Source organism: Dermacentor silvarum, chromosome 6 (genome assembly GCF_013339745.2).
Source record: "Dermacentor silvarum isolate Dsil-2018 chromosome 6, BIME_Dsil_1.4, whole genome shotgun sequence".
NCBI lineage: Eukaryota > Metazoa > Arthropoda > Arachnida > Ixodida > Ixodidae > Dermacentor > Dermacentor silvarum.
This window is the reverse complement of record NC_051159.1, coordinates 108,847,303-108,866,451: the sequence shown is the minus strand read 5'-3', so window position 1 is coordinate 108,866,451 and position 19,149 is coordinate 108,847,303. Positions and strand designations below refer to the sequence as shown.

The window sequence follows — 19,149 nt, the reverse complement described above, 5'->3', positions numbered from 1 at the left end:
CACCTTGAAGAGACTTTCATCGACTTCAAGGACAAAGAACAAACTTAACTCTCTATTATAAAGCGCACTTTTTTTTTTTCAAGAAAAACTAGCTGAGAAATAAATGTGTATTAGAATTCAGTATGACACAAAAACTACAATAGTAACAAGCTATTATCATTGGCAGTAAAATTTGTTGTAATCAAATCCACAAGTCAGCTGCATCCGTAAGTGCTGTGATTACCGAGACATCGGTTGTGCCCGTTCTTCAAGTTTATTAGGTTGTGATGGTCAGCAAGGCATTTAAGAAATGTGATTCTCAGATGTTATGGATGGCAGTGAAGACGAAACGCATTACTCTATCTCATTCTTACAATGAAATGGTGGTAAGAGAACACTCACGGACATTGTACTTTTTTTTTTAAATATGAGCATCGGGGTGAGTGTTAAAGGCATTTTTTACATCGGGGCTTAAAAATGGGATGCACAATACAATCGAGTACTACCGTATTTTCTGGTGTATAAGTCAAATTTTTTTCTGAATTTTTCGTCGGTGCGTCTTATAGAATGGTGCGACTAATATGCGTTTTTTTTTTTTTCTGGAAAAACTGCCGTCAAAATTGGATTGGATGCTACGACCACGTGAAGTGGGCTGGGTTGTCCTCCTATGCCACTTAATTGCTACGAGTTCTCGCTATCGAGGTACCCGGTTCTTCTCGTGATAGAATTCCTGAGCGCCGTGCAAGGAGGACGGAACAGCAACGCAAGTGGCGACAGGCCGACCGCAAGTCGACCAACCCGAAAGTCGTAGCATCTGCAGATCACTTTCAAGATACGGTGCGCGCGGCTGCGCTATCTACGCAGTAGTTGCTGCCAGAGTACAAGACAACCCCCCCTCCTCCCACACTGCCTTCCCCCTTTCCTCCCTGGTGCACGATTCGGCTCACCGTCGCATGCTTTCGCTCACAGATACAGCATACAGTGCAAGGGGACGATGTTATTGCCCTTGGACTTTATACGGAACATCGGCGCGACCACAACTGCAGAAATGCGCCTGGAGTGTCCATATCGCAATTATACAGGGTGTTGCAGCGAACACTTTCAAAATTTATTTAAGGTTGCCTGTGGCAGATAGCCAAATTCTAGTTAGTGAGCTGGTATACTCGAAGAGGCGGACAATATTTGCACAAAAATTGAAATGTATAATTTACTAATTACCAAAAATTCACTAATTAAGTTTTTAACTAATTACCTGATGGCCCATATTGCAATTTACAAATTGTAGCCATGGATTTCTCAGGGCGGATCCACTTGGGATTAATTCTCAGGATGACACCAGTTTTGAGAAATTAATTCCTGAACTTTGCGGAGAAATGCATTGGCGTTCCAGTTAATTTTTGTGCTTCAATGCATAAAGCGACGTTTTGTTAAGAAACTAACTAGAACGCCAATGCATTTCTGCGCAAAGTTCGGGAATTAATATCTCGAAACTGGTGTCATCTCGAGAATTCGTTCCAAGTGGATCTGCCTTGGGAACTCCACGGCTACAATTTGTAAATTGCAATATGGGCCATCAGGCTCTTAGGTAAAAACTCAATTAGTGCATTTTTGTTAATTATTCGATTATACATTTCAATTTCTTGTGCATCTAAGGTCCGCCTCTTCGGGCAGACCAGCTCATGAACTAGAATTGTGCTATCTGCCACAGGCAACCTTCAAGAATTTTTGAAAGTGTTCGCTGAAACACCCTGTATATTAATCGCACCCATACGCTTGCACGAGACGCGCGTTCACAGAGTGAAATGTCACCAATTTTTAAAAATCGCTTACCAAATGAACAGGTGTGTTTTTACACCAGTCCAGTGTAGACCGCTTATAACGTAAGTCACCGGAGTCGCGAATATCCGCACTATAAGCGGTACCGCATTATAACCAAAACAAAGATTTTATTGCGATAGCAATTATATGGACACTCCAGGTGCATTTCTAGCTGCCGTAGCTGTTGCTGCGAGGTTCTGTATAAAGTCCAACGGCAATAAAATCGTCGCCGCGCGCTGTATGCGGTACGTGCGAGTGAAAGCGTGCAAGGGTGAGCCGGTGATCGCGTCTCAATCTCGCGCATGCAAAGGAGGAAAGCGAGAAGCGCACTGTCTTCCGTCGCACACAAGGCTCGAGGAGGGGGGGGGGTGCATTTACTCTGAGCACGCACGTCTGCCCACAGGGGCCGCTGTATCTTGAAAGCCATCCGCGACTGGGGCACAGTCCACCGTGCACTGTGTTTTCATGGCTTAGTTCACTTTGACGCGAGCGGCAGCACGAAGGTCAATTCGCTCACTGCTGCTGCTGCGCTTCCTCACCATAGGGTTCCGACAGCAAGTTTCCACAGTCATCGAGTGAGATGTGTTCATGTTTGCTTGTGCGTGCGTGACACCATGCTTGTTATTGCGCAGAGAGCCACAGCGATGGATGTGCTTTCGCGCGCTCCCGCCATTGCATCATTCTGCCCGTTCCTCGCGAGGAATGCTGGGATGCGTGGCCGGCATGGCTTGGTGTGCCGGGCAAAAAATATGAACGGAGCTATTCATGCACCAGCAACGTTGGAACACGCCGACGGCGCGAGATGCGCCGGCAGCCACACTGGAACTGGTATTTTGTCTCCCGCAACTGCACTATAAGTGATACGTGTATACGTGGAGTGCTATGGGAAAATAAGCAGGTGTCTGAAAAGACCGTACTATATCCGTTCCTACACTATAATCGGTTACGTTATAAGTGGTGGTCTACACTGTATATACGTTGTTTTTTTTTCGGAAAAACTGTTGTTCTGAGGGGGGGGGGGTGCGACTTATGCAAAGGTGCGACTTATAGACTGGAAAATACGGTAAATGCTTTATAGTGTGCACAGTAATCAAGTGGAAGGCAGCATACGTGGGTTAGATGCCGAGAATCGGGCAGTGTGCTGGTCATTCTGGAACAGGACAAAGAGCAAAACTACAGTCAAACAGCGGAACTACGGTCAAGTAAACAACACAAGGCTGAGGCTTGACATGGGAGAGGAAAGAAACAACAATAATCTAGAAGACTGCTAGCATGCAACAGCGACAACAAACTTTACATCTCGAAGTGCAGTCAGAAATGAGTTCAAGAAATATACTTGAGTAGAACTTATAGTTCGGTTGGCTGGTGCATTGTTAACATGAAGTTTAGTGGGAAGCAGACAATCACACTACAGGCACAGAAGCACTTGTTTCAGCAATCATTTGCTTCATGCTACATTTCTTGGAATAGAGTTCAGGAAACTCAACCTGTGAATCACAATCTAGAAACCATAGCTATCACCTCTATGCGAATGAATTACCTAGAAAAAAAAATTTGGCGATATAAAAAGAAGCATCGTTGAAACTCAACTTCTCTTAATTTGACCTTGGCTAGAGATTCTTAGAAGCTCAATTCATTGAAATCATTCAAAAGCTGAGCCAATTCTTTGAACTTCTAGTCAACAAGCACCTTTAGGCAATTCTTGATCATGGTGAGCATTCACACTTGGGAATAAGAACAGCATGTGACCTTGCAAGGCTCTGGCACAATTTTCCAATACAGGTAAGTTTCGATATAACGAACTTCAGCATAACGAAGTTCTTGATGTAAAAAAGTACTAACTTTTCATAACTTCTAGTCCAAAGAACACCATGTACAGTGGAATCTCGATGATACGATCACGGCTAATACAAATTTCCGGATGATACGAATTTTTCCGTGGTCCTGGCCGATCCCCATTACTTTGCAACGTGCTAGAGTACGGCTGTTACGAATCGATTTTCGACCCGCGTTGGTTGATACGAATAAACACCGCCCCACCGACAGCCGCGAAAGACAAAAGCGCGCAGTCACGCGCTTTCTCCCTTTCTCTTTTGGTTCGGAGGCGCGGACGCGACGCCGGACAGCGCAGAGGCCGCGACTGGGCGCGAAGAGTTTGAAGCGGTGGCGCTTTTGTTGCTTTTGTGCTTTTCCTCCTTTTCGGCGGCCGCCCAACGGACGGAGTGGCTGCTGTGCTTCGGGCCGCGTTCTTTGCGTTTGCGCCATTTTGCCTAGCTGCAGCGAGCTATGTCGACCGAGATACGATCTCGGCTGATTCGCGCGGCGGCAATACGCCGAGGCGCGGGAGCCTCCATTGTCGCGTCTTCCGTCGACTGCGTTATCGGTGCCGATGGCACAGGGCGATTGTCGGTTTCGCTGCTGGAGTCACACGGTGCAAGATAGCGCGGCACGTAATCAACGGTGCAAGGTAGCGTGGCACGTTCAGTTGGGTGCTCCTCCGCTTCTCCCGCTAATCGCCATATTTTTCTTGCCGTAGGAGGCTTGCGCTTCCGTATTCTGAAGGCGTGCTTCGTCCAAAATTTCTTCTCCAACGAGCGACGATCCATCACTAACCTGGGAGCTCTCAGTAATCCGAATTCTGCGTGTCAAGTGAAGACGCCAGCGTGGTTTACGAGGCAGACAACTGTGGTTGCCATCTTGCCCCTGCCACAGCAACCAATGGAGAGACGCCTTTCAGCACGGCAGCCAATCGGAGGCCTGCTTTCATCGGAGGGCCCGTGTGACTACCTATCGCAGACCCGCGCTTCTTTTGAGTTTGCGCATTTGTTACAAGATGGCGACGACGTACGAATTGAGAAGCAGAACTACAGTTTACTAGCGGAACGGCAAAACTTTGAGCTTTCGAACGATACCAAGATGGCGGCGCTCGGTGGCGGGAAATACGAGATAAGTCTCCGTGAATCGCGGTGATCTGGCGCGATTTAAAGCTGTTTTCTCGTCCTGTGCACTGACGAATAAATCTTTTTCGGCCACTTTTATTGCGTTTTCAGCCAAACCATTTTGATACAGGGTAGATTAGGCGTTGCATATACCGAAACGCGTGGTTTTCAAAAATCAATTTTTCTCGCGATCTTTCGCAATCTGATCCGGTAAAATTTACCCCATAATTTACTTAGTTTTGATTGTGTTTCGATGATACGAATTTCGGCTAATACGAATACTTTTCATGACCCCGTGAGATTTGTATCATCGAGATTCCACTGTACTTAGAACCTAAATATAATGAAGTGTGCTTATACACGATTTTAATATAACGAAATTTCCTGGCCACCGCGAAGGAATACTGAGACAATAAATGGCACCTTCCACGGATGCAGATTGTCAAATAGTAGAACGACAAGCGGCCGATTGCGAATGCACCTCTTAAATCATACGCTGCACGACCAGAGCCACCGAAGCGGAGCAGCGTCATGTTCCGCATTACGTCCGAGTGCGATATGATCCTATTGCCCCTCGTGCATTGTATACTTAGGGTGCATCTGAAAGCGCGCACCTCCCTTGCGTGCACTCGATCACGTGACCTCTAACATTTGGCACGTAGAAAGACTGCTCGCATCAAGCCACCATCCTCAGTTCACCGTTGCACCCACAGCATATGGCACGCGGAGCACGATAGGATCTTATCGCACTTGGACTTTAAGTGGAATATTACAATGACGGCCAAATTTCCCCTGGACTGTCCCTACAATTGCTATCACAATAAAACGAGTGTAAGAGAGACAACGCAGGTGGCAAGAAAGGTGTTGTTTGTGCAACATGCTCACGGTTACAGTTGCATTTGTGTTGCCTGGAGGGACACTAAAGGCCACCTCTAAATCAGTTTTTACTCGGTACAGTATTCTCTCATTACTCTATTTGCTTTCCTTTGATGAAAAAATGCATAATTAATGAGAAAGACGATGGCAAAGCTTTCCTTCTCTGAATTTCGTGTTAGAACTTCTTCAGTGCTGTTGACACAAGTGTGAGATATCACAAATTTCACTGTATTTTCACCTGTATAGTTATTTTCTGAGCAGTCAATGTCCCCAAAAGGTGACAGGTGGAGTCTTTGTTTACTTCTGAATGCAATCTAACCTTCATCCATAAGCAATTATGGAGCACCAGGCGGGCACTGTCAACTACATGACATAATGTAGAGCTGGTGCAGGAATCTCAAACAGCATAGCTTAATAAGCCTCCACTCATGGTGAGATTGACCGATTTAAAACTAAAGGTGTGTGATTTACTGATATAGTCTAATATGTCGTCCTAAGCTTATTTAAAAAATTTTTAAAACTTGGCGCTAGAAGTTCAAACAACAGCAGAAGCCACTCCATGGCAAACCTGAATGGACACAGAACTTATTTGAAGCTCAGTGCACTGAAGTGCCCCCTCTACCCCCATCAAAAAAAAAAGAAGGTTGACCTTCACAAGGTTCATCCTCAAGAAACTCTGTAGTTTCTGCTTTTCTCAAGGAACTCTGCTTTCCCTCACTCAAAAATGCATGGGCACTCTTTCGGGATAACAGAACCACTACCAAATTAGCAACAGATTGGTTGAAGGTTACCCAATATATTTCTTCCATGTCTAGCTGCTGCAACATTAATGACATTCCCACCAATTTTGTCCATAGAGGAAAACGGGTGAAATCAGAAATGAGAGAAAAAGAAACAGGTGCCTCACTGTTGAGGCACAATGGCAGTATGCCAGCAGCATCTCCTGCTTCTTAAACTTCCGGTACAGCTTGGTGTATTCGTCAGCAGCAGCACTGAGCCGAGCCATCATCTCCCTGACTTTGTCTTCGAGCTCCTTGGCAGCTGACGAAGTGAGCATGACGTTGTTGTTCACCTGACAAGCAGAAGAATAAATAACAAGAAAGTGAATAATAATCACAGCTACAGTGACTAAATGATAAGGCTTAATTTCCCAGAGCAGAACCCTGGAAAGGAGTGCCGTGACGGAAGCATGAAGAAATTCTAACTCCCTTTAATTCTTTAATGTGCACTCACATCTGTATGTGGCACGGTCTACTCTTGAAGGAAACACCTAATTCGTAGTATTAAAACCAACCTGACTTGAATGAATTAGCAATTTCTTAATAAAAGAATTACTTTATGTGATGCATTAAGTAGACCTATGGTGGCAAAGAAATTATTGCCGAGGCCTCAGTGTCAAAACTGGGCTTTAATCAGACACTAGTTCAAGTTCGAATTTAGTGCCTTAAGTAGTAAGTAAGCGGAACTTAATTGACACAATCCCATTTCATACGATTTCTTGGAGCCAACGTTTGAACACAAAAAAATTATCCGATACAGTTACGCGTTCTTTTTAATGGTTAATATGTTCCCGGAAAACATGATTTTTCAGCACCAAAGCTTAGTGCATTGCCAAACTGGAATAACGAATTCACCAAGCAAGTGGCAATAATGATGATGTGGTTCCGGTGCCGCTTGAGGCCCACTAGCATGTTGGCATCTCATGCTGCAATGATTCACGCAATGCTTTGTATAGAGGTCAACTGCAGTTGAGGTGGTCAAATCTTTTCGTGACTTTGGATTGGACGTTTTCCCGGTTAGTATGTTCTTTTCGCATGACGTATGAACGAGGTTTTAGTGTATATCTGGAAAATTACGGTGATGGCAAAAATTCACCTAGAGTTTCCATATAATTGCTATTGGAATAAAACTAGAGGTGGTGCAAATATTCAAAACTTTGAATATTGTCGAATATTATATTTTTATTATTTGTACTTGATTTGAAGAATAGATATTTGAAAATGTTCGAATATTCGGTTGGATACGAATATTCAAATCAAATCCAATATATTACTGGCTGTGCGGGAACACACATGGTTCTTAGCATTTGTTTCTATCTAATCTAAGAATATTGGGGCGATTTTGAGCTAAATTTTGTGATATTGGGCCGCCAGTAAAATTTTGCCTGTGAACCACACTTGCCCACTAAACGTCAAAACTTTGTGGGAAAGCCAACTTCTCAGAAGCAAGGAACACTAGATCACGGACGAGGGTCCTACTTTGATTTTTTTTTTTTTCCAGCGCCACCCCCAATTTCGAGATTATTGCTTGACAGCAAGTACGATCAATGACGACTGGCATAGGGTCAAATGCCTCCGAGTTTACGAGCATTTGATGCGGTATAATAAGGCACAGGCTGGCGAGGACAGCTAGTGGGAATTAGTACTAAATTTTCCAAGTTAACATGAGCCAAATACACAATTTTTAGTATAACGGCTTGCTAGTATAGTTTAACATTGACAATGTAATTGCAATGTTCCAACATGACAAATTAATCCAACTTGCTAATACATGCATGCACATATCATTATTCGATATTTGAAGATTCGTATTCGAAATGACGGAGGAATTTAGGCTTAACATTGCGATTTGTTTATTGAAGACCATTCCGAGCAGCAGGAGTGACCTGTGACATTCGTTTAAGAAAAATAAAATAACTTCAGTGCGTCCGACACTTCGAGAGAAGTTGTTGTTTATGATGCACAGCACCTAGAGCGGTAGCCGTATGGTCAGCGGGCACTGCATTACGACTATTATGAAACATAGTTCACGGCGCAATTTTAGACGGGACATAGTGAGATACACAGGACAAACACCGAACTTCAACTGATCTTTAATGCACAACAGCGATACAGAAGCAGCAATTATTGCGCAAAGATGAAAGGAAAACATTGCCGCTTTGCACATTATCTAACACTTTCACACAAATCGCACATGCCAGCATCATTTTGTACAGATAAAGCTCTTATTTTGACAGGGTAATATCCGAGACTTTTGCACAATGGCTGCGTGCCGCAGTAGTTTCTGAAGTTTACGCTTCCGGCCAACTAGAACACTTTGCTCTTGTGTGCAGAATACTGTCATGTTCTGCTGGTAGTAAAACATATCCCAAGTTCTCGAATAAAATATGGCAGCTGCACTTGCAGTTTTAAAATAACAGGTGATGGGAACCGGGCGCCGTTTTGAAAGAGCTATATGACGTCATACTCCATTGTTTAGATTATTGTTTCTTATGAAAATTTGCCGCTAGGTGCGGGAATGCACCGAGGACAAAAATGACCCTGCAAATCTGGTTTTCGAACCAGAGTGCTGACAAATTGTCACTGCTGATGCCAGATTCAGAGCAGTTCATTTTTGAAAGTTTTTAAGGGCGAGTCCATATATGACGAGCTACTGATATAACGACCCATTTTCCCAAAACTATTGGGTTCGTTATACAGTCGAATCCTTCCACAACAAATGCCGCTACAATGACATTTCCGCCACAACAAAGATTTTCCGATTCCCTGTCAGCTGCCCATAAAAAGTAATACAAAAAAAGTCTCTCTATAACGAAGGCGTTTTATTCGGTATTTCTGCTTCAACGAAGTTTTCGAGAACAAAACTGGGACTGAATTGAAATTGGAACTGCCAAGTAGTCAATAAGAAGGCCATTCCAAAGCTGTGACGATCGTATGTCCGCTTGAACGAGGTTTTCGCGAACGAAATCAAGGTCAAATTACCGATTTACCCCACTGTAATCCACAGCCACGCATGGTCTTCACGTGCCTGCGGGAGACTGCACGTGATCATCATAATTGCTGCCGTTTTCTGTGGTGTGTGTGTGTCCGGTCGAAATGGCTACGCCAACGAAGAAGCGTAAATTTCTCTCTCTCGAGATGGCACATATGATTGCCGAGGCAGTTAACGGAAGGAAAAAATTTTGCAGTTTCGCCCGAAAGATGAAGCATTGATTGTGATAGCAGATTAGTAGACAGCTGTACGAAATAAGGATCATAGTTTTATCGGCCGTATAAACTTATAAAGATTTGCTTACTAACTAAATTGCCAAGCACGGTGGCACGGCCGCACAGGTAAACTTAAACACATCTTGCTCGATGACCACGGAAACTCGCTGTCTGTTAACACGCTACAGTGCAGTCCACATATAACGATACCACATATAACGATATATCGGTTATAACGATGAGTCTAGCTAAGAGTATTAACTTATGCATTAGGGCTATGAGAAAAAAAAACACATGTATAACGACATGTTATTCACCGCATATCGGATATAACGACTGAAATGTTGCTTCTGGGCGGTGTTTTTCATGCAGAATGATCGTGAAAGTTGTGTTCCTACGTTGCCCTTAACCGAGACGGGGCGAAAAGTTTGCCTACGAGAGTTCGTATCTGCTGCCATTACCACGCAGCGCATCCCACCTGCGCTCCGATTGCAAAAGCCACAGAGAGCATCGCAAGTTGGTGCAGCATGCACAAGATGGCGCCAGCTGCTTCGCGCCCGTGTCACCGGAAGTCGCGCGAGGAGGGGGCGGAAGAAAGGCGATAAGCGAGGGCAACACCTCCTCTGGCGAGGGGCGCCTGCGCTCCCTGCCGCACGCTCTCTCAACGAGCGCGGAATTGCACCTCGGAAGCAGCGGTAGCTGCGCCCCTTGAGACGAAACTGATTTTGCAAGACTCGAAGATGTACGAGCTTGCGCAGTCGGTCATATCGACAATTATGAAAACCGTGAGCACCAGTATCATGAAGGCTAGAAGCAGTGGCCATGCCAATCAAAAGCCAGGACGAAACCCCCGTGGGTGAAACTAACATGGTGGAAGCCGCTGACATTAGATAGCTTTAGATTAGAGGGCCCCAACGCTTGCATCCCCCTAATCTATAACTCTGTTATCGAACTCTGGAAGCATGTCGCTACTGACGATGTAATAGCTGGTGCTTCGATGGAGGAGCTTCTGAGTGCAAATAGTGCTGCCTCGTTCTGCGAAGAGATGTCCGACGGCGGCAGACGGCGGCGTTGTGCGACGGAGGCGAAGACAGCAGCAGCAGTGATGACGAGATTGACAATGGCCCGTCTTTGACACCGACCCCGAGGTTCAACCAAAGTGCAATGTCGTCGATCGAGCTGCTCATTGAATTCATGCATGCTAAATTATAGCCGCTGTTGCGAAAGCCGAGGTCCGAGCGGCCACGAAGGTTTCATGGATAGTGCCGTGCCAGGTGCCGGAAGAATGAGAGGTCCAGGGAGACCATAAAAACATTTTATATACAAAATGTACATTATTTTACAAGAAGGGCTCCATGATATTGGAGCCATCTACATGCTAACATCTTTGCATGTTGTAGCGTTTACATCTCCGAGCGTTCTTCATGGTCGAGCGTCCTTCACAACACTCAAGTCCCGCTGTTTTATCCCTTTCGTTTCCCTCTTTCACTCGACGAGGGAACGCACTTTAGTTCTTCTTAGCCAATGACTACCTTCGACTGGTTCGCCATATCCCACACATGATGTGCCATCGTTTCCCACCAGGCTCCGCCTCCAATCTTGCCAGGTCGCCCCCGAAGACAGGCAGAGGTCGACACCTTGGGAACCGAACGTTGATGTGGCTCCCACGGGATTGCTAAACGCTGGCCCTTTGCAAGAGTCGCCTCTCCGTAGCGGGCAGTTCGCGGAAGCTACCATTTCTAGGGAGGGCGGTGGCTGGTGTCTCGAAAGGGGCTCCAGGTTGGCGCGTCGTAGTCGGCGCCAGGCCTCGTCGTAGTTCGGGCGGAGCTGGTAATTCACGGAAACACACCAAGGGCGACGTTGCCATTTCAGCTACGCACGAGGCCGAGGACCCATTGCAGTCTGGGGACTAATTGCTCATCCATCAGTCCCAGGTGACTGACGACACTTCCCGGCCACGAGAAACGACAAGCGTGAAGCGCACTTGATATGTTCACGCCTGTCGATGAGGCCTCCTTTGTCCCGAAGGACCGCCAGACACAACACCGCCAGTGTTCGCGCAGCAGATGGACACGATGCACACGGCGGTTATGAATCCGAAACTTCCGCGAAAGCAAGTGCAGATTTCGATCTCAGCGTGCCTAACAATTGAGACACTATTTAGAGGTTTAAATAAAAGTTTTATTTTTCACGGCCTACTTTCTACAACGTCGATTTTTCTATCGCAAGTGGCAGTTTTGGTTTCGGGACTGCCAAAGGTATATTCGGCATTTTTTTTTTTTTCGGAAGTCCAGATATAGCGATGATCGGTTATAACGATCGAATTTCTCATTCTTCTCGATATCGTTATAACTGGACTGCACTGTAGAATGAGAAGGTGCGGCAATAGCAGCGAACGAATTGACCTCTGTGCCGTCTCTCGCTTCAATGCGAATTAAACATCAAAAGCACAGCGCACACAACTCTACCGGCACTACTTGCACTTTGCCCACATCACAGATCGCTTTGAAGATGAGGCCCGAATGGGCGCGCACTTTGTGCCTGGCGCAGATTGCTTTCAAGATACAACAGCCGCGCCGCAGCCGCTGTTGTCAACATGATGCTAAAGTCTCGTCGTCTGGGGAAATGACAACCCGCTAGACACAGCGACTCCGGCGACTGCTTTGAAAGTAACGGATCCTTTTGACCTCATCTTAAAAGTTATCAGAGCCCACGACAATGACATTGCGACGGCTTTTTCAACGGACTGTGAGACTCGCGTAACGCCTTTGCTTGCCGTGAAGCGTAAGAAATCCAGGCTGACCGCCTTCTGGAAATAAAACTTCCAGTAAGCACAAGCTTGCCAAGTATGGCGATTTTGTCAAAAATATGCAATGAAATTGTGATAAGTCAAATCGCTTCATTGCAATAGTGCATGTGTCGCAAAATGAGTGTTTCGCGATCGGCCGGGCACGCGTGTTGAGCTAGGCGTCGGCCGCAATGTACGAAAAATGCTGTAAAAGCGGCGCGAAATGCATTCTCTCATGAAGTTGACACTTTATTGACTGCCTTCAGTACGTCTCAACTTTTGTCCTCAAGCCATCGCAAAAATTTCTTAGACAATGGCTTCGGTTTCGTTCGCGGCTTTGCCATTAGGCATACGCATATACATACTAATTTCGCGTCAACGAAGTTTCTCCCCAACAAAATTTTTCGCTTGTCCCGTGAATTTCGTTGTGGCGGGACTCAACTGTAAAAGGGTTCGACTGTAATTGCCATCACTATGAAAGAGTGAAGTGAAAGTGTCTACAAGCATTTACAATAAGAACATGAAATATTGAGTCACATCATTTGCACAATCAACCCACCTCATTGTCCAGTGTCTCGTCATCATCCTGAGTGCTCACGCCACTATCAGACATCTGGAATGTGTTGACAAGCCGCTTCAGTGCCGTACAGCATCAAAGAACAAGCATGGCATTACTGGTACAAGTACATTATGACTGGAACTACAATAGTGGAGTGTGCCTTGGGGAGGATAAGTGCTAAATCTTGGCCACAACAAAAGTAGGCTGGATACAAAAACACAAGAGAAAGCATCTGGGGTCTTTTTTTTTCTTTTCTTTTTTTTTTTTTGAAAATGAATAAAATAAAAATTTAGGCTGCCAAATCAGAAGAACACAGCTTGGTAAAGTAATAGACAGTTAATCCATGGGTCCTTGGTTTATGGCAATAAATACACTAAAAGGCTGCTCTTTGCAGAACAGGAGGCCGCATAACCAACTTTATGCTCAGGATAAGTTCAGGGAAGCCAAAGATTTTAACCCAATTTCAACTTTTTTATATTCCCATTACGACATTTTTCTTCTCTATAGAGAATGTAACTGGACAGTTCATGTCCACGTTTCATATCCTTTTTTTCTGTGCCTATCAGCATTGGGAACCAAGAGACGTTAAGAAAGAGTGTTGCCCTGTACAGGTATAAAGATTGGGTTAATAACGAAAGAGAAACAGCTGCAACCATCACCACCGCACCACAGGCTGACAATATTACAAGGCACACAGGCACCTGCAAGACATAAAGATGATCAGTCAAAGAGTTGTCGAGTCACACAATCTGCACCAAATGACCAAAGAAATTGACAGTCACTCAGTATTCTTAAGTGATTTGAATGAGAAAGCACTATGCCTTCTTCAAGTTAAAGCTCTACCTTAATCCACTTTAATCCACCTTAATGCACTTTAGTTCACCTTCATTCCCTTTACTTCACCGTGGGATTTCGCAGTACGAGTCGCAGCAGGTCCAGCACCGGTAATGTGACGTCATCACTTGGTCACGTGGGTTTTGGTACAACGTCAGGTGCCAGACGGATGCCGGATTTTTTGCTTCATGGGGCATATAAGGCTTTCGCCTTAAAATTTGTTATTAGACTTTGGCAGTGAGGCAACTTGTTTAACAAGGCCACGTAGTCACAGGCATAGAGTGTTCTACTAAAATTACTACTAGAAGAAATCATGGTGTTGCAATTGTTCATCTACCATGACAATGTTGGGTATAGTTACATCGATTTGTCTGATGTTCGTGCTTGTGGCTTTATTCGTTACGCTTTATCTGCCTTCATTTGCCTACATTTCCATATCATATTTTTCTTAAATGCACGAAGGCAATAAGACTGTGCACATGCATAATCATTGTGAATTGTTGATCTTTTAGCATAATATTTTGTTGAATATGACCAATTTGCAAAGTCACAAAGTCGTTTGAAGCTAGAAAGGCCAAGTTGAGGAAAATTCATGTCAGGGTTTCTCCACATGGTTGGCAGCGGGGAAAATGCCACCCACTGCTCTGGTTGCCCACCCACCCCTTGAGATGACTGAAGCAGAACAAGGTTGTAACAGGAGACCGCTATAAGAGGTCTTAGTCCTGATTTTAAGGCCAGAAATACGATCACAAGAATACAAAGAAAGGACGATCCCTTTCTGTGATTGTGTTTTTGGCACTAAAATGATTATTGTTCGACATGCACCAACTAGCTCAACAGCAACGACTACTAAATATATGATGATGATCGTAATCTACGGGCTAATGGCCTAACCCTTTGCTGCTATGCACATCCCTGCAGCCTCACCGCCCAAACCAAGCTACGCAACTGTGCATCTTGCTCCTCAGTGAAGCCCACTGCATGTTTTTAGGATGTTTGCCATGTTAGGATGTTTGCCATGTTAACGGTGTTAGCAGATTGCCTGCCATGCCCAGCATGGCAGGCAATCTGCTAACACCGTGCAAGCCTATGTGGGCCTCACTGCATGCAGTGTTGGCTCCACTTAGGTGCGTATTGTTGTAATGATCGCAGATTGCACTATGCTAAAAGGCCCCTTCTTCTTTCTGGGGTTTTACGTGCCAAACCAGTTCTGATATTGAGGCACGCCGTAATGGAGGGCTGCGGATTAATTTTGTCCACTTGGGGTTCTTTAACTTGCACTACAACGCAAGCACACGGGCGTTTTTGCATTTCGCCTCCATCAAAATGCAGCCACTGTGGCCGGGATTCGATCCTGCAACCTCGTGCTCAGCAGCGCGACGCCTTAGCCACTGAGCCACCGCAGCGGGTGCATGCCCCATTAAGCTCACAGTTACAGGTGCAACGCACATTAGTTTGTTATAAACTTTTAACCATATTAAAGTTGTCAAATAGCTGCCAACAGTTTCTCTCCCCATTTCCATCATGTTAGCCTTTGCATTGTGTTTGCTTAATATACAGTAACATTCCCCCCTTCAGGCACCAATCAGCCTGTACATGTATAAAGATTGGGTTAACAACGAAAGAGAAACAGCTGCAACCATCAGAAACTATGCTGAGCAGCAACTGTTGAAAATAAATATTGAACATATTTCTCGCGTCATCACTGTATTAAAAAATAGCAGCAAAACAGTAAAAATCCGAAGCTTTTCTACAATTCTTATCACGTCCATAGCTTAGACCTTCACATCTAAACCCCCAAATATTTTGGGCAAAGAAAAAAATCCCCTCCCTAAAGTGAAGTGCACCCAGACGACAAGTGAGCATTTAAAAAACTTGCCATATACAAATCATTCATGAAAAACATGCATATATGATATCTATATCAGCTAAGGCCAGCTGTTTGTCAATGGCATATGGTACAATTGGTATCACAATGATGGGTGCATTAATTTATCTGACATTCCAGCACTAAAAACATTGGAGCACAGTGACCATTAGAGAACACGAAGGAGAACTCACAGCAGGCTTTTGGGACAACTTTTGGATGGTCTCCTTCAGGCTATCATTTTCTGTCATCACATTCACAACCCTCAAGGCAAACTAGGGGGGAGAAGAAAAAAGACTTTCAGTACAGTTCACCACAGACCCACAAGGCCCAGTGCACACTGCACATCATTTCACTGTGAAAGTCACATACTTCACTGTGAAAGACAGCTTTCTGTCTCGCATTCTTTAAAGGGGACTATCCAACTAACGAACATCCAACTAGATCGGTAGAGATTTATCAATCAATGAAGTGCTATTACATTGCATTCAAAAATAAGCAGCAAATTAACCTGACAATTTCCAAGAACTTTAATCTCACTAAAATGGGCAGAAAATGCTAAAGCACTGTGATATCACTGGCATCACATTGGCATCACATGCACCATAGCTTGGTGAGGAAATTAAAGAGAACTTCGTGCTTGTTTTCCTCAAATAATACAAGGAACACAATTCTCATGTCAAAGGAATACAAAGTGAATAAAAAAAATTGTACCACTAGTAAATAGTAATGCAAACAACAGTATAGCAATACTGATGTGTTTTGAGAGAACGCACTTTCACTTGAAATACTGCATCATGCTGAGCAAGTTGTAGTAGCCAATGGCATTCAGAGAACTGCAGGTTCCATACTTGTTAGTTGGTTAGAGAGAGCTGTCAGGCACTACATCATGTTTGAGACCCCTTATGTCCATTAATCCCTATTGATAACAAAGGCACCTAAGCTTGTTTGCATGATCACCACAGTGCAGATGACAGTAAAACCACCACACGAAACAAAAAAATTCGAAGACCAATTCTACGCAAAACACTGAGCTTGGATGTGGCACAACCGCATAGCCTGTGGCTGAACATGCCATAGCTAATTATTTCAGCTACAAGTCTGGAGAACACCAATGTTGAAAAACAAAGTAAATGCATGAACACAAAGGTACAGTCACGGGCAATTGAAATACAAACAAGATAGAGCTGACTAGAACGCATTCTTTCATTTCTATTTTTTGTCCATACATGCAATACCAGCATAATTTCACCCTGTACACTTGCTGTGAGGCCCACACCATCTCTGGCGACAGGATAATTAGTGGTGCAAGATTGCGCTCTCAAGTTATTGCTTGCGAAAAGTGTTCTACATTGTAATTCCTTGTTCCCAATTCATTTCTTTAGGACTCTACATTTTTAATTACAGTAGAACCCCATTGATACATTTTTCAGAACACCGCAGAAAAACACCGTCAAAGTGAGCAAGGATCATCACCACAGCAACGTCAGAAACAGATCTGAATGGCTGCCAGCTATATTAGACATCTCGGCACTTGTGCTGTGACCAGAGGTGGCGCACACACAAGTCGAACCCGGCTATATCGAATCTGAAGGGGGTCACAAAAAAATTCTATATATATATATATATATATATATATATATATATAGGTACTTCAATATATAAAATAAAAATTTTCTACACAAATTTTCAAGGGGATTTTATGGCTGTTCATTATACACAATAATTCGGTACATGTAGGTTCGATATACAGTCGAGCCCGACTATATCAAACCCGTTTATATCAAATTATCCCGTATATCGAACAATTTCTAAACATGGTAAATTTACATTGAGAATATATAGCAAAAGTTACTGTTACGTTGAACGAAAATAGCAACAACAACCGATATATCAAACTCCATGTGCCTCAAAAGTGCCCCAGCAAGTTGGCTTTCCCTCGCGGTGGCGGGGAAAACTGCCGGCGCCACCCTAGACAAAGTGGTTTAGACCCGGCTGTGCACGGGCGAACACCCCTCTGCAAAAAATTATCCTGGCCTGCTCGCAGCGCTTACAGCCAATCAGAGGCCGTCGTGCTTTCTCCGAGGCGCGGAGGCGGTACAAGTGAGCGCCATTTTTTCTTTCTTTATGCTTGTGTGCCTGCTGCTGCCTCTTTTCCTCGAGTCCTCATTCAGCGTGGTCCATGCTGGTGGTGTTGCCTGTTGGCGCTCTGTGAACTTTCTTGGCGCGCTGTCATCATGGCTTGTGCAAAGAGGCAGAATTTGCCGTTCGCCGCGAAACTCGAAATTATAAATCGAGTCGAGCGCGGTGAGAAGAAGTCCGACGTCGCCAAACAAAAGGCCAGGTGCCCGTGGCGCCCAACGTGTACGCACTGCTGTGTACGAAGATGTCGAAGCGGCCGTTTACAAATGGTTTGTGGACGTTCGGTCGCGAAACATCCCAGTATCTGGCCCTATGATCGAGCAAAAAGCCAAGGACCTTGCTTTCTTGCTTGGCAAGAACGATTTCCAAGGCGGTTCCGGCTGACTCCAACGGTTCAAAGAACGGCACGACATCGTTGGCAAAGCTGTTACGGGTGAAAGCAGAGCGGTGGACCTGGACAGCGTAGAGCCAAAGCGACAGCAATAAGAAAATTGGCGATGGCCCGTTGCCTACATCCTCCGAAGTGATTAGTGCACTTGCGTTGGTCCGGCGCTATTGCGTGAATATAGAAGGTTGCGGCCTCAGCTGCTCTGACTCGTTGGACAACGTGGAGGCATGCGGTGCTGTCGCAGGCAGCAAAGTCGTTGAAACAGAAGAAAATCCAGGACTATTTTGTTCCAAAGTAGGGCACGCAAGTAAGCCACCATATTAATAAAGTACTTTTCTTATTGGTATGTGCCTTTGCATCATCAAATCCTATAGCGGGCCTATATCGAATTATGCCATATATCGAACTAATAAACGTTTTTTTGGCGAGTTCGATATACCTGGGTTCGACTGTATCCGGGTTCGAATGTATAATTAAGGGACACATACTATGTTCCGTGACAGTGGCCCCTTTCCACTGTTTGTATGCTTCACTGCAATACTTTGTGCATGCTTCACTGCATAATACAGCTGTACTGCGGCGAAGCTGACTTCAGAAAACCAGCAAGGACTACAACTGTGCTAAGAAACTTTATCGGGGCTGATGATCATGTACTACCGGCATTTCAGGGTGGGGCCACGGGCAGGACTTGACAGGCTTAACCGAAAGTATACATGTGTCATCTTCGTGGCAACGTGCGATAGCGAAGCTGTCTCTGCACCGCTAAACTTGCGTGACCGGCGTGTTCAAACGCAATGCAAGATGCAGGAACATTGCAGAATGGCAACATATCAAATGGGAACATAATACATAGGAGTCAATGGCCTTTAGGTCGGGACCACGAAACTCAGGGGAAAGAAACACAACACTTAAAAACGTATCAACAGTTTCACTGCATTCTGTCTTTCTTACGTTTCAATTCACGTCGATGGTG

The 19,149-nt window shown here is 44.8% G+C and overlaps 1 protein-coding gene across 1 annotated transcript in view; it reads right to left on the bottom strand.

Annotated features, from left to right (window-relative positions):
- Positions 1 to 19,149, bottom strand: part of LOC119455835 (uncharacterized) — a 46,693-nt gene that overhangs the window by 12,833 nt on the left and 14,711 nt on the right. Inside the window, exons 7-10 of the mRNA XM_037717317.1 lie at positions 15,841 to 15,921; positions 12,946 to 12,999; positions 6,520 to 6,684; positions 2,908 to 2,947 (exon numbers count right to left, since the gene is read on the bottom strand). Of these exons, the coding sequence (XP_037573245.1) occupies positions 2,908 to 2,947; positions 6,520 to 6,684; positions 12,946 to 12,999; positions 15,841 to 15,921 (340 nt within the window). The remainder of the gene's footprint in view (positions 1 to 2,907; positions 2,948 to 6,519; positions 6,685 to 12,945; positions 13,000 to 15,840; positions 15,922 to 19,149) is intronic.